The sequence below is a fragment of the Ammodytes marinus genome (assembly GCF_949987685.1).
Source record: "Ammodytes marinus genome assembly, chromosome: 20".
Lineage (NCBI taxonomy): Eukaryota > Metazoa > Chordata > Actinopteri > Uranoscopiformes > Ammodytidae > Ammodytes > Ammodytes marinus.
This window is the reverse complement of record NC_137224.1, coordinates 764,711-779,710: the sequence shown is the minus strand read 5'-3', so window position 1 is coordinate 779,710 and position 15,000 is coordinate 764,711. Positions and strand designations below refer to the sequence as shown.

The 15,000-nt window shown below is 37.9% G+C and overlaps 1 protein-coding gene across 1 annotated transcript in view; it reads left to right on the top strand.

Moving 5' to 3' along the window:
• Positions 1 to 1,475: 1,475 nt before the first annotated feature.
• Positions 1,476 to 15,000, top strand: part of nploc4 (NPL4 homolog, ubiquitin recognition factor) — a gene marked incomplete at its 3' end in the record, with an annotated part of 15,496 nt that continues 1,971 nt past the window's right edge. Inside the window, exons 1-11 of the mRNA XM_080049573.1 lie at positions 1,476 to 1,617; positions 4,100 to 4,180; positions 7,520 to 7,629; positions 9,062 to 9,313; positions 10,369 to 10,417; positions 10,529 to 10,623; positions 11,721 to 11,844; positions 12,607 to 12,786; positions 13,403 to 13,489; positions 13,790 to 13,861; positions 14,375 to 14,501. Of these exons, the coding sequence (XP_079905699.1) occupies positions 1,603 to 1,617; positions 4,100 to 4,180; positions 7,520 to 7,629; positions 9,062 to 9,313; positions 10,369 to 10,417; positions 10,529 to 10,623; positions 11,721 to 11,844; positions 12,607 to 12,786; positions 13,403 to 13,489; positions 13,790 to 13,861; positions 14,375 to 14,501 (1,192 nt within the window). The 5' untranslated portion in view covers positions 1,476 to 1,602. The remainder of the gene's footprint in view (positions 1,618 to 4,099; positions 4,181 to 7,519; positions 7,630 to 9,061; positions 9,314 to 10,368; positions 10,418 to 10,528; positions 10,624 to 11,720; positions 11,845 to 12,606; positions 12,787 to 13,402; positions 13,490 to 13,789; positions 13,862 to 14,374; positions 14,502 to 15,000) is intronic.

Here is a 15,000-nt window from a genome sequence, read left to right as displayed (position 1 = left end):
TGTCATCTGCTTCCCCACATCGCAAGTCCACAGTTTCTCTGCGTCCCAGTAGATTTGTTTTTGATTTATCCTTCTTACTACAAATAATAATTTGGGTGTTTCTCTCATATGTCACATTGCCATCGGTCCAACACTCCTCTTGGTACTGGCCTGAGTCTGAAACGGTCAGATTGTCGATCCTGTAATGAGAAACATCGTCATCTCTGGAAACTGTCAGTCGTTGTTTCAAGCCGTCCGGTAGTGTGGAGTTCTCAGACGAGGAGACAGAGGTGTTCCATAGGACAAGCTTCTCCTCTCCAACAGACCTGGAGATCAGGCAGGAGGAGTTGGCCTTGTGATAGAGTTTAAAGGTGAAATAGCTTCCTTTCTCTTGGATGATGATCTCTTCTTCTGAGTGAATGTTGTTGATGAAAGCAAACAGCATTAAGGTGAGGAGTGCGACTGCAGCCATTCTGCTCCGAGGTCTCAGTGTGACTGTCACTCAAACACTGTCGCCAACAGCTCCGTGTCAACTCTCTTTAGCCGCTTCTGAGAACCGCAGACCTCTACGTCATGGAAAACATTTTTTTGAAGCACGAGGCTCTTTATCATCTTATGCGCTTTCAGAGAAATACAGATCAGAAGATTAGACACATATATCGTACAGGAAGCTTTTAAAAAACATCCAAAGTTGTTATCTTGAGTTTACGGGCACAGGAAGAGATTAATCTTGATGAGCAGAGTTGAGGTTGAGTGAGTTGACATGCAAACAGGTTATATGCTTTTACATCATTATAATGATAAAAATAATTATACATTCAACTTATATAGGGCCTTTCAAAAACCATTAAGTCCCCACTAAGCGAATTAGGACAACATACAGACATATATTCACAAACCTCTCTGTATTTTGTGTTGACCAAAGGAAGAATAGTCGTTCATTTAGAGGGGGATCCTAAATTTAAAAAAAATCATGCTCCCAGTAGAAAAAAATATGCTTCCATGTGTATAAAAATAGCAGACTTGTTGTAGGTGTGCCAATGTCAAAGTGGAACATCCTACCACCACTGCATTTAACAGTATTCCTTGGTGTGTATTTGTACTCAGAGCAATCACTTCTTCACAAAGCTTCAAGACTTCTTTGCTTGTGTATCTTAAATCAACTTGCTCCTGTTTATGAATGAATGTACATATTGATTTGTTTTTGTTATTGCTGCTATTTTTGGGGAGAATTATGAGAGCCTGTGTATTTAGGCTATGTGTTTGTTTTGTGTATTGTATTTGTAGAACTGAATGTTTTTCTGAGGACACCCTCGAAAACGAGATGCTACTTCTCAAGGGGCTTATCCTCAAATACATTTTTTTTAAATTAAATTTAAAAAAAATTGTATTTTCAGACAGAAGAAAAAGGGAAAAAGCGTCTTGTTTCTATGGGGCGTGTTTTCGCTGTGGCACCAACCAGTCAGTGAGTCGGTCACTAATGAGTGTAACACCGCTATGTGTTTGAGTTGCGGGATGGAGTTTCGTTGACAGAAGGAAGAATTTAAGACTCTGTGAATTCTTTTTACTTTTATTTAAAGTGTGTTTTGCTCTGACAAAGCGATATCAACCCAAGACACAAATATGGCGGACAGCATCGTGAGTACAACGGCTGCTTGTTTGTTCCCAACGGCTAACGTTAGCCTAGCATCGTTAGCTCCGGAGTGATGAGGCAGCAGAATTAGCCTCCTAGCTTAGCATAGATTGACCGGGGCCCTGTGGAGCAACCCGGCTAATCTTTAGCTACAGGCAAGCCGAATTAAAACAGTCATCGCTGGGTATCGGGAAAGCTTCAAAACAAGCTCAAATTCACCAATGAAAACACCCGAAATGCTAGTTTTAGCAGGCCTAGCTCGTTAGCCAAACATTAGCCTGGACGTTCTTAGTAGATCTAGTGTGAATTAATGTGTTATTAATTCATTAAAAGTCATGTTTTTTTTTGGCCTGGTTTGTTAATGTTTTCTGGGACAAAGTCAGCGTCATATTGCCACAGTAGAAATGAGCAATTTGTTTAAAAGTAGAGTATGTTTTTGCACTGTCATGCTGCAAACATAATACTATCCCACTGTCATTGACTTGACAGGTGCTGTGGTCGTTTTTAAACTACATTGTTATTTTTATGTGTGAGTGACGTCAGTAAGTTTAATTTTAGATCCAAAAGTGTTTATTGTCACATTGCACAATAAGAAACATGTTCTCAGTCATACAATGAAATTCTCCCTTTGTTTTCCACATACTAAAATGTCAAGAAAGAAACATGAAAATATGCCATATACAAGTCAAATAGAAAAAAAAAGCAGCAACAATACAGTCTATTTTATGCCTACACGCTACACCCCAGAACAACGCATCCCAGTTTGTATTATCTCACGGGGATTCTTTAACTCATTGCCCTCACAGATGTACAATGGCTACATCTATTTTTGATGCTACTTGACTTGAACTTAATCCCGACTGACACAAACACAGCATACCACAACATGCTAGAGACTGTGTTAACTGTATTGTATTCTAGATTGTATTTGACTTGGACATGACAATATCATTGGACGAACCAGATGCATTGTTTTTCAGTGTATTAGCATAAATCATGCTAGCTTTCAACACCTGTCCACAGGAGGCTTTTTAAAAACAACAAAGAAACTAAACAAAGACAATATTATATTACTACTGTAAGACATAGGCTACGTTATCCCGGGTTTAAACATGTCTCCGCCTTTGCACCTAGCTAACTATTTTGGACCAATTTCAACACATTTACATCCTACAGACCTTGAACTGTTGTATTTTGTTAATGGTGTTCTGTAAACTTATATGTAAACATGATGGTAACAAAAGGGCCCCACCATAGCTAGTTTACAGAGCCTAGGCTTTGTGTGAACAGACATTTTTTTAAGCGCATTGTGTACAATTAGCTGTTTTAACAAAATGTATTTTTGACAACAAGCATTCTCTAGAATTGCTTAATCCACCCTTAAAGGTGCAGTGTGATTATGACATCATCAAGAAAGTTCTACAAAGTTCTAGAATGCAACGCTCCCTGGGTAACCCCAACCCTTTCGAATAATAACAGAAGCTACAGTGGCCTTCAAGGACAAGAACAATTCAAAATTTTAAACAATGCACCTGATGACATTCCAACTATGACACTTTCAAGATGGCGGCACTAGGTCTTGGTCCAAAATATGCAGAAATATGGACATATATGAGACCCTTTCTAAGGGAAAAAATAATTCAAAAAAAAATGTTCAGCTATTATGCACTAAATTAAATGTACTTATGGATATTATAATTACTTTCTACAAAATCTGCTAGGAAATAAAACCCAAACTTCTACACACTGCAGGTTTAAAGTATTTCAAACAAACATGCACCGCACATTACACAGCACACTATGCAACATTGTGATGAAAAAGATGATCATTGAGAGGGATTGTTTTTGTGTGTCTATGATTTCATTTTTTTGAAAATGTTGCATCAGCCTTTAAAGGAATACCGTTGCTATTTTTCAAAACCTTGTGGACAGCTTTTACCATACACCCACCCAAACCCTTATCCCAATAATAATTTGCACTGATAAATCATACAGGCTAGTGTATTCTATTCTAGCATTCACCCAATCAATATATAATAATATTGCACTTTATATAGGTGAATTACAGCCGAAACATGGTACATAAGAATTTCAAGTCAAAAAGTCAAAGTCTTTTATTGTCAGTTCTGATATATTCAAGACATACATCAGAATCAAAATGGCGTTTATCTCTGACCCACTGTGCAATAGGAACGATAAAAAATATAGAGTCGAATAAAATAGACATAAACAATATGTACATAAGCTACATTCTAAATACTAAGTAGTGCAAAGGAAATTTCTTTGCAATATAAAACAGTAAATATAAAATAGAATAGAAAGTAAAAAAGTAGATAATTTTAAATGTGCAATGTGATGAAAAATATTTACTATCACTACGCATTGCCCTGTGTAATTGTGTTTGTGACAAATAAATAAAACTAACTAACTTACTAAATAACCAACTAATTCTGATCATGTGTTTTGTTGTTGCGTCTTTTCTTTTAGATCGTCAGGGTGCAATCCCCGGACGGAATGAAGAAAATCGCTTCTACCAAGAGGGAGACGGCTGCTGCTTTCTTGAAGAAGGTAACGTTTTACTGGCACGTTTACGTTTTTTGATGTTATTTTATTGTACCTTATTTTTGTTATTTTAGATATTATTTTTTACCTCATTCATTTTTCTATCTATTTTTATTGTACCTTATTTTACTCATTTTTATTGTACTTTATTTTACTTATTTTTATCTATTTTTATTGTACCTTATTTTAGGCCTGTACAGCACTTTGTCTCTGCTCTGGTTTGATGAAAGCGCTTTATAAATAAAGTTGGATTGGATTGGATTGGATTGGCACACTGGCAAAAATTCACACATGAAGGCTGCGTTGTGTAGTGGTTAGACATGGTAACGGTAATGCATTTGTGAGCTCAGTAGCAAATCATTTGTAGCCTCGTCAAATTGAGTAGTATTTTATTTTTGATGAGAAATGGATGAATGCCCGTCTCCAAAACATTAAACCTGCAGTGTGTAGAATTTTGGGTTTTATTTCCTAGCAGATTTTGTAGAAAGTAATTATAATATCCATAAGTACATTTAATTTAGTGCATAATAGCTGATTTTTTTTTTTTTTTTTTTTTTTTTCCTTAGAAAGGGTCTCATATATGTCCATATTTCTGCATATCTTGGACCAAGGCCTAGTGCCGCCATCTTGAAAGTGTCATAGTGGAATGTCATCAGGTGCATTGTTTAAAATGTAGAATTGTTCTTGTCCTTGAAGGCCACTGTAGCTTCTGTTATTATTCAGAAGGGGTGGGGTTACCCAGGGAGCGTTGCATTCTAGAACTTTGTAGAACTTTCTTGATGATGTCATATTACACACTGCACCTTTAACATATTCAAAACAAGTTCAGTTCACAAAGTCACGAAAACAAGACATCTGAGTAACATGAGCAGAAGAAAAAGAAATCCCTCCCATAGAGTCTCAGTCCTCTTCACAGCAGACCCGGGTTAGAATCCAGCCCGTGGTCGTTCTCTGCATGTCATTCCCCTCTCTGACCCCATTTTCATCTCTGTCTCTCCACACTATCAAATACATTTAAAAAAAGCTTGAAAATGCCCAAAAAAAAAAAAAAAATCTTAAAAAGAAATTCACGCATGCCTCATTCTAGGCTACACAATGTACACCACATATTTTTTTTTAAAATGCCAAAGTGTGCACTGTCTGTTGTTTCACTGTTGTGTTGCTGGTGCCTTCTCATTGTTCATTTATGTTGGGTGCTGTGCAGAAAGTTCCAGAATGTAGTGAGTGTAGTGAATACATTTGGCTTTGCTTGCTTGTCAACCGAAAGCACTACAGAGAATAGGGATAGAGATTGTTAACATATAAAAATAGATAATTAAATATGTTTAGTCATGCATTTGGAGTGCAATAAAATACAGCATATATATATAAACCATAATTAATGAGAAAAATATATGTTTAGTCCTGCATTTGTATATGTTTCGAAGATTAATCTTATTTTAGATTTGTTCCAACTACCCGCTATTTATACATGAGCATAATAATAACAATTATTTAGTGCCCTATGAGTTCTGGGAAAACATGGACAGAATCACGGAATTGTGCAATAAAAACAGAATGCCATAATATGGGTGAAATTTAGTTTTTGGGGGTAAAGTGGAACATTTTTATGAAGGGTAAACAACAAGGGACACAACCGCTCCACTCCAGAATCAAAATGAAAGCAGCTGAAACGTCCAAATTGGCCTAATAAACAAACAAATGACCTAATTCAAATGTAACCCTGAAATACAGAGCATAACAATACCAGAATTACTCCGTCAACATACTGTACATTTTGCAATTTTGGGGGGGAAATAAAGCTGATTTCACAGGGCCCCTTATAATTACAAATGCCTTTGAAACAGTGAATTTTAAACAAGCATACAATAGTGCTGTAGTATATTCCAGCAGAATCTCGCTATGATGAGCTTTTTTGCAAAGTCTGTCAACATACTGTTAATTTGGGGAAAAATGTAACGGATTTCATAGGGCCCTTTTTATAATTGCAAATTTTATTTAATGATTTATTTAACCTTTATTTATACTCAAGATATCAATTGGGCGGTGACCCTCATTTGCAATGATGTCGAGAAACAACAATACATATACAATACAAATACACAACAAGCTGTTCAATAAAATTAAATTGATAAAAGTACAATATAGCCTAATTGAAAGAGTTACAGTTTGAGTTTGGTAGATTTAAGATAGTATGTTTAAAATGCCAGTGGATTTGAAACAAGCCTAAAATAGTGCAGCAGTATATATTCCAGCATACCAGGCGCAGAGAAGCATTTGAGCAGCTCCTCATTAAATATGTATGTGTCCGTGGTGAGGGAGGAGGGTGTAGGCTTCAGATCAATGCAGGTTTCCATTCTCTGCTGATGTGAAAGCAGCGAATATAGAAAACCAACATGAACGTTCTTAGACTGTGTTCCGAATCTCATTCTCTTTCTTTTCTCTATTACTACATACTACATCTGACCATGAAAATAATCTAGTTAGAATGCAGCAGTAGGCATACACTTGGGACATACTTTTACTTATTTATTTCATCATAACATGGCGCCTTGATCTTGCCTCTTGCTTTTATATCCGTCACATCCCCCGTTTGTTTTCATACCGACCCGTGGACCTTTACTGCAGGTCATCCTCTCTCTCTCTCTCTCTCTCTCCCCCCCCCCCCCCCCCCATTTCAACTCTGTACTGTCTAATAAAGCTTAAAATAACAAAAAAATATCTTTTTAATAAAAAAAAAACAGCAGCATCAGGCCGATTGTCTGTCTAATATCTGATGTGGAGATAAACATGCGATAGTGATACTGTGTGTCAGCTGGATGACTCAGCGTGATCTTAATACCTTAGTTTGGCTCGCTCTGTTCGTGACCTTAACTAGTGTTTCTCTCCTGCCAAGATGCTACATGGTAATCTGCTTTGATAGCACAGACACACCTTTTAGTTTAGACACACACACACACACACATGCTCGCTCACACACACACACACACACACACACACACACGGATACTCATGTACATACACACGCAAGCACACACACACACTCACTCACTCACTCACTCACTCACTCACTCACTCACTCACTCACTCACTCACTCACTCACTCACTCACTCACTCACTCACTCACTCACTCCCACACCTTTTAGTTCACACACACATAGATACATACACACACACACACACACACACACACACACCTTTTTTTTACTGATTTAGCCAACAAGCGTTCTCCAGAATCACTGACTCCAACTTTTAACTGTAACTTGACTTTAGGCCACATAATAATAACAACAGTTTGTAGTCTATTCTGATCAGTACACTCACTGTGTCTCTCGTCTCTTCAGATCGCCTCAGAGTTCGGGTGGACTTCCAACGGGTTCCATGTTTATCAGAATCGCAACAAGACGGACGAGATCCTGTCCCAGAACAAAACTATGACTCTGCTCAAGATCAAGTGAGTCACAGCAAAACAGCGTCGCGTATTAGTGAAGTCTAGATCATTAACTTGTACTTAACTTGTTCTTTGCCCTTTGTACTGCGTTATTTTACCGTTTGTGTTCTGTGTTGTGTCTCCTGTATGTTTAGTTAGTCTGTAACTTTGTGTTGCTGCTGATGCCTACCTGAACAGGTCTCTCTTGTAAATGAGACCCTGTGTCTCAATGAGATTTTACCTGTATAAATAAAGGTTAATAATAAATAAAAAATGTACAGTCAAATATAACTATGATTAGGCTTCATTCAGCTTGGCTCTGTAAACTGGTATGTAAACAAAGTGACCCACCGTAGCTAGCAAGATACCCATTTACAGAGACTAAGCTGTGTATTAACACTGGACATAAAGTCATGTTTTATGGATTATTGTCCTTAACCCAAAGTAACTGTTGTTTATTGTAAAAATGTGCCTTTCATTTTAAGAAGCATTTAAAACGTTTTCAATCTATATTATATTAAGTTGTAAGAATCATATTATGGAGTTCTCAGAAAAAAAACATCTTTAGCTTTAAACTAGGGCTGTCAAGCGATTACATTTTTTTTATCTAATTAATTACAGGCTCCGTGATTAAGTAATCTAAATGAATCGCATACTTTTATGACCATCATTAGTAATGTCTAGATCATTTATAGGAGAGGATTAAAATGTGTACGTGTGTTCACCTAGTCTTGTCACCTAGTCTTGTTTACTGGTCATTTGTGGAGAGTATTGTAGCTTTCTGCATTATTGCCTGTAGATCACAGCGGTAACACACCCGATTCCGAAATTGGATCAGATCGGCCCCATCCCTAGTTGCAATCATTTCCGGCCAAAACGGTTATTTTAAAAAGGGCAAAATGTATTCCCTTCAAAGCTTACAATACGAGACTTGAGTGTAGAATTATCTTTCAAAGAAGCATTGACAAAACGCTGTACCAACCAACGCACCCTGAAAAATATGTTTAGATTTGAGGGGACCCAGTAAAAGTCACTGTTATTCTGACTAAGCAGCTCTTAACACATCATTTGTCTTGCCCCCTCCAAGTTGTATGAATCGTATTATGCTGTTCTCAGAAAGAAATACGGGTGTAAATGTGAGTTAATCCAATAAAAGTCACTTAAAAACATCCAAATGATACATTTAAATATAATATTTGTTCCCTCTCCACATAGGCATGTCATTCCCCTCTCTACAATCTGTCTAATAAAGCAATAAAATGCCCCAAAAATAATCTTTAAAACATACAATTTGCCCCCTCCCACCATAGGCACGGGGACATGCTGTATAATATGTGTCCCCTCTCCTCATATGTCATAGGCATGTCATTCCCCTCTCTACACACTGTCTAATAAAGCAATAAAATGCCCAAAATTCATCTTTTAAAACACATCATTTGTCTTGCCCCCTCCATAGGCACGGGGACATGCTGTACGTGTTCCCTTCAGGTTCGTCCTCTGGTGAAGGGATGGACACAGCGACGCCCCATTCCTCCTCCTCTCAGCCGTCTGTTTCTTCCTCTACGTCTTTCTCCTCCTCCTCCTCCTCCTCCTCTTCCTCCGTCATCCCTCGTTCATTCTCAGCGCCCACCACGATTCAGGAAGACGAGATCGACCAGGTTCTCACCAAGCAAGACGGAAAGATCTACAGGAACAAAGACCCACAGCTGTAAGCGGGAATGTGTTTTGTTTTGTTTTTGTTTTGTCCTTGTTTTTCTGTTTATAATATAGTATCGCTTGAAAATGAGTTTTTTAATTTGTGGGCAACTGTGTCTCCGGTGGTAGAGCGTGTCGGCCGATGATCAAAGGGTTGGAGGTTCGATCCCCGCCCTGCCACCTGTGTCATGGTTATTGTGTTCTAGGGCAAGACACTTCACCCACCTTGCCTCGTGTGAATGTCGATAGTAAGCCTGCTGCTATCGGTGTGTGTGAATGTGTGTGGGAATCGTAACGTGTAAATGGTAACAGGTCTTCCTTGAAAAAGAGTCTCCGGTCTCAATGGAATTTACCTGTAGAAATAAAGGTTAAAGATTTTTTTTATTTTAATTTTTTTAAATAAATTAACTACCTTTTTAGAATTAGCCTTTTTTACATTACATAGGAGCGAGACGCTGAGGCCACCATGTTTCTACAGTAGCTCAGAACGGACAAACTTAACGGCCTTAGACGTTTTTATATCTAGTGGGCGTCCTGGGGAAATGCACCTGTTGGAAGACCAAGAAGAAGAAGTACTATAGAATAAATAACTAAATACATCTTCACCTCATCACTTGATATTGTGGAAAGACTTGAGGCAGTGGTGGATGATGCCATCTTTAGTAACTAAAGCTTTTTGTCCTTGAAGGCCACCATAGCTTCTGTAAATTCTCCCAAAGGATGCCACTAAATATGCCAATACATTTTACAATATTACCCATTGCACACAGGGATAGGCTTCTCAAATCGCGTTTCTGCGCCACACTGAAATCTGCGACCAATACAGATATGTGAACATAGAGCATGCACGCGTGAACCGAAAATCGGACTGGGTGTGCGACCAGACCAAATGCAGTAATAAAAACTATATAAAAATGTCTTTCTTTGCACTGATGGTCTCGTTTGCTGTTAAAGGTAATTTATGATTATGAGAGGAAACATGAGGCTGTTTAAAAGATATTTAAATGTTACTCGGAGCTGCTTTAAATACACATTTCAAAAACCTAACGATGCTTTTTCTGGTTACAGATGTCGCCATAGTGCCCTTGGAAAATGTGTGCACTGTGTACCATTAGAGGTAAGAGAATGTCCTCTTGTTTATAACCTCAACACTCACAGCCTGTAAACAATAGCACTATTATTTTTATTATTTTATTTTACTTAAATATATATTTTTTATATTTTTCAGCCTTTTGACGAAGACTACCTGAACCACCTGGACCCTCCAGTGAAGCACATGTCATTCCACGCGTACCTTCGCAAGCTGACCGGAGGAGCTGACAAGTGAGACAATGTTTTTTATTTTTTTTTGTAATTCACATATTTATTAAATGTTCACAGGTGGTCACATAGATACAGGGACATCTGATACAAATTCATAATACAAAGTCATATTTCATGTTTCATGGCTTCCATATTATTGTTTTCATGGTGACATAAAAAATAAAAATAATAATAATAATAATAAATGAGAAAGAAAAAAGTAAAATAATAAGAAACATTTTGATAGATACTTCCCCCATGTGGAGATAAGAGCCAATATTTATTCTCCCTTCTTCTCCCCTCAATGTGCCATGGTCAGACCCCACAAGCAAAAACAGGCCAATGAGACGATGGTTTTTATATATATATATATATATAGTTTTGGTTTCTATTTTGTTTCATTTATTATTGTCATGCACTGACTATGAGTTGACATATAGAGTGTTTTTTTTTTTTTTTTGTTTGTTTTGTTTTGAGGGGGCAGGAAATATAAGATATTCTTCACCCTGCCTCCTTTTCCTCATGGTTTTATGGATTGTACATGTGAGAATGTTGAAATGAGTTTTGTTGGAAGACATCCATGGACGAAATAAATATAAATCAATCAATCAATCAATATATATTTTTTTTATAATACTTTATTCATGGATGTTTTCCTTTTACAACATAAACACACAACTTGAAAAGTGAACACACAAACAAAAGACCAAATAAAATAAACAACCAACATGGCGTACTCTACTGTATAGACTTTTAAGACTTTGTTTAGATCAAAGGTAAATGATGGACAAAAAATAATTATAGACAAAAATAATAGTTTTTTTATATATTTCTAGAGTGTTAATACTCCAATTAAAATGTCTGGTTAAATATGTATTATATTTTTAAGGTGGTAGTAGCCATTATAAAATGTTTGGTTGAATCCTAACACTGTTGTCTGTTCACTGATCCATTTATATAAATATTTTATTTTTATTTTTTTTATTTTTAAGATTATTTTTTGGGCATTTTCTATTAGATAGTTTTAGAGAGACAGAGATGAAATGGGGCAGAGAGGGGGAATGAAATGCAGAGAACGACCCGGGCTGGATTCTAACACTGCTGTCTGTTCATTTCAGAGGGAAGTACACAGCGTTGGAAAACATCAGCTGTAAGATCAAGTCGGGCTGCGAGGGCCATCCGCCCTGGCCCGAAGGAATCTGCACCAAGTGCCAACCCAGCGCCCTCACACTCAACAGACAGGTGTGTGTGTGTGTCTGTGTCTGTGTGTGTGTCTGTGTGTCTGTGTCTGTGTGTCTGTGTGTGTGTGTTAGCCCAGTGAGAATATACAGAGAGAAACAGATTTTTTTTTGTCAATATACGTGTATAAATTCATCAATTTTGTACGGCTACAAAACAATTGCCATCAAAAAATGCTTGAAAAAGAAGTTTGCTTGAAGTTTTCTTACAAATCTTTAGTTACAAGAGATACAAAACTTTGTGAAACGTTAATGCATGTCATAATACTGCAGCACTTTCAAATGAGGTACATTTCCTTTTTAGAAGATGTAGAAACTCACCACAATTATTACACCGTGTGTGTGTGTGTTAATTAATGTAGAAACCTCCAAAATTGCATCAAGATTGATTTCCGCCCCATGATTGAGGAAGCAAACCTTAGAGCCATGAATCCCCCTTCTATTCAATTGCTTTTTAAATGTTTTTATTTCTATTCATTCGCTTTTCTAATGTGTATTATGTATTTTAATCTTGCCCCCTGTAAAGCACTTTGAATGGGCCTTGTGTCTGAATTGGGCTATAGAAATAAACTTGCCTTGCCTTGCCTTGTGCCAACAGATAATTCCAGCTAATCTCTCTGTTGTTCCTCTTCCAGAAATATTTTCTCTCACCACAAATTTTTGCGGGGCGAATGTTGTGTAGTTATACCCAGAGTGTGCGTGTGCGTGTGTGTGTGTGTGTGTGTGTATACCATCAATAGCACTAATCCCTCTGTTCCTCTCCCAGAAATATCGGCACGTGGACAACATCATGTTTGAGAACCACACCATCGCAGACCGCTTCCTGGACTTCTGGAGGAAGACGGGCAGCCAGAGGATGGGATATCTGTACGGGCGCTTCACCGAACACAAAGACATACCGCTGGGCATCAGAGCAGAGGTGGCAGCTATCTACGAGCCCCCACAGGTACAACACAGCACTAGACAGGCTCACGGCTACATGTCAAGGGAATAGTTTGAAAGTTCAGAAAAGTTAACCAAAGAATTGTGTAAATTAGGTGTGTTTCCATCGAGTTTGGGAGCAGATAAACTCCACTAGTTTGGTTCGATGGTGTTTTTTTGTGCCCCAAACTGAGCCTTCAAGGTAGCGCTGTCTGGAAGGCTCTATTCCTTACCATTACCCTAACCGCAGGCTGCCTTGAAGTCTCCGTTGGGAGGACAAAACACCAAACACCTTAGTTTGGTCTGAAGATGGCGCCATAGGCAAACAACGGCTGTAATAGAAAGTAGAATTAGTAAATGTTACAGACCGGAAACTAAACAATTCAGTGAAGTTATTGATATCCTGAGACCACGACATTATGCAGAGATTTTTTTTAAATTGTATTTCATTAAATAAAGTTTTTTTTTAAATGGGAATTTTGACATTTCCATCAACATTTTCTGATGCGACCCTTCTTAATGGCATAAAAACAGGCTGATAGAAACCCAGCTAGTGTCTGTCATAAGTCAATTTAAAGGGTCCTGTAGACTTTATTAGTTTTAACTTAACCGCGTGTGTTTTAATGTCTTTGTTTTGTCAGAATGCGACTCAGAACAGCCTGGAGCTGGTGGAGGATCCTAAAGCTGCAGCTGTGGACGAGATCGCTGCCAAACTGGGACTCACCAAGGTTAGACTGACATGGAGCCTCTCTTTAGAAAAAGTGGTTTCTTACTTGCTTTGCAGTCAGCAAATATGGAATATTTGTTGCCGAAAATGAGTGAAAATCTCCTCATGATCAGCTACCGTGTGAACTGGGAAAAAAAATCCATTGTTAATACACAGCCTAGCCTCTGTAAACGGGCCTGTCGCTAGCTACAGCAGGCCTGTTTGTTTACATACCAGTTTACAGAGCCTAGGCTGTGTATTAACCGGTTTAATCAACAAATGTTTTAATTTTTTTTTTAAACATTTTTTCTCTGGTTTCCAGGTGGGCTGGATCTTCACTGACCTTCTCTCTGAGGACACGAGGACAGGAACCGTCCGCTACACAAGAAACTATGTGAGAACACACACGGACGCACGGACACACACTCTTGCTCTCACACCACAAACACACACACTCTCTCGCTCACTCACTACCTCACTCACTCAAACACACACTGTCTCGATTTCTCTCACACACACACACACACACTCTCACTCACTCACTCACTCACTCACTCACTCACTCACTCACTCACTCACTCACTCACTCACTCACTCACTCAAATTCAAATTGGCTTTATTGGCATGAAAGTTACAGTTTTGTACAATATTGCCAAAGCACATCATCAAATTAATAAGTAAAAATATTCAACACATAACAACATAACATACAGATGATTATACCACTCACTCTCTCTCTCTCGCTCATTCTCTCTCACACACACACACACACACACTGTCTTTCTTTAGCTCGCTCTTTCCCACACACACACTCTTCTCTCTCACTCACTCAACCCCCCCCCTCCCCCCCCATACACACACACACCCCTCTCTACCTGTCTCATCCCTGTCTTCCCTCCTGCTTTAGGACTCTCACTACCTGAGTGCAGAGGAATGCATCACAGCCGGACACTTCCAGAACCTTTACTCCAACCCCTGCAGACTCTCCAGAGACGGACACTTTGGATCCAAGTTTGTGACTGTGGTGGCAACAGGTACGATTCTCTTCACTGAAAATAATCTCTATAAATAATACATACTGATATCAAAATCAAAACTCCTGCCTAAACTAGGGCTGGCCCGAATACCATTTTTCAGGCTTCGAATATTCGTTGGTTTTTCCGAGCGAATATTCGAATATTCGTTCCAGAAAAACACACCATCAAAAACAACATAAAAAAAATAAAAATAAAAAATATTAAATTTTTTTTTTTTTAATTTTTTTTTTTTAAAACGTTAATAATCCCTATATACTCCCTGGAACCGATTTTGACAGTATCTGCATATTTTGTTGAAGATTTACGCGCTCGGAGGTGAAGTAATGGATGCGCTATGACACTTAGTGATTAAGTGACTACTACTACTACAATATTACTAACTTTTATATCCAAATATAAAATTATTTGATGACATTATATTGCAGTACTAGCTTCTTGCAAAAAAAAAAATATAAAAAAATATAAAAAAAAAAAAAAAAAAAAAAAAAAACACAAA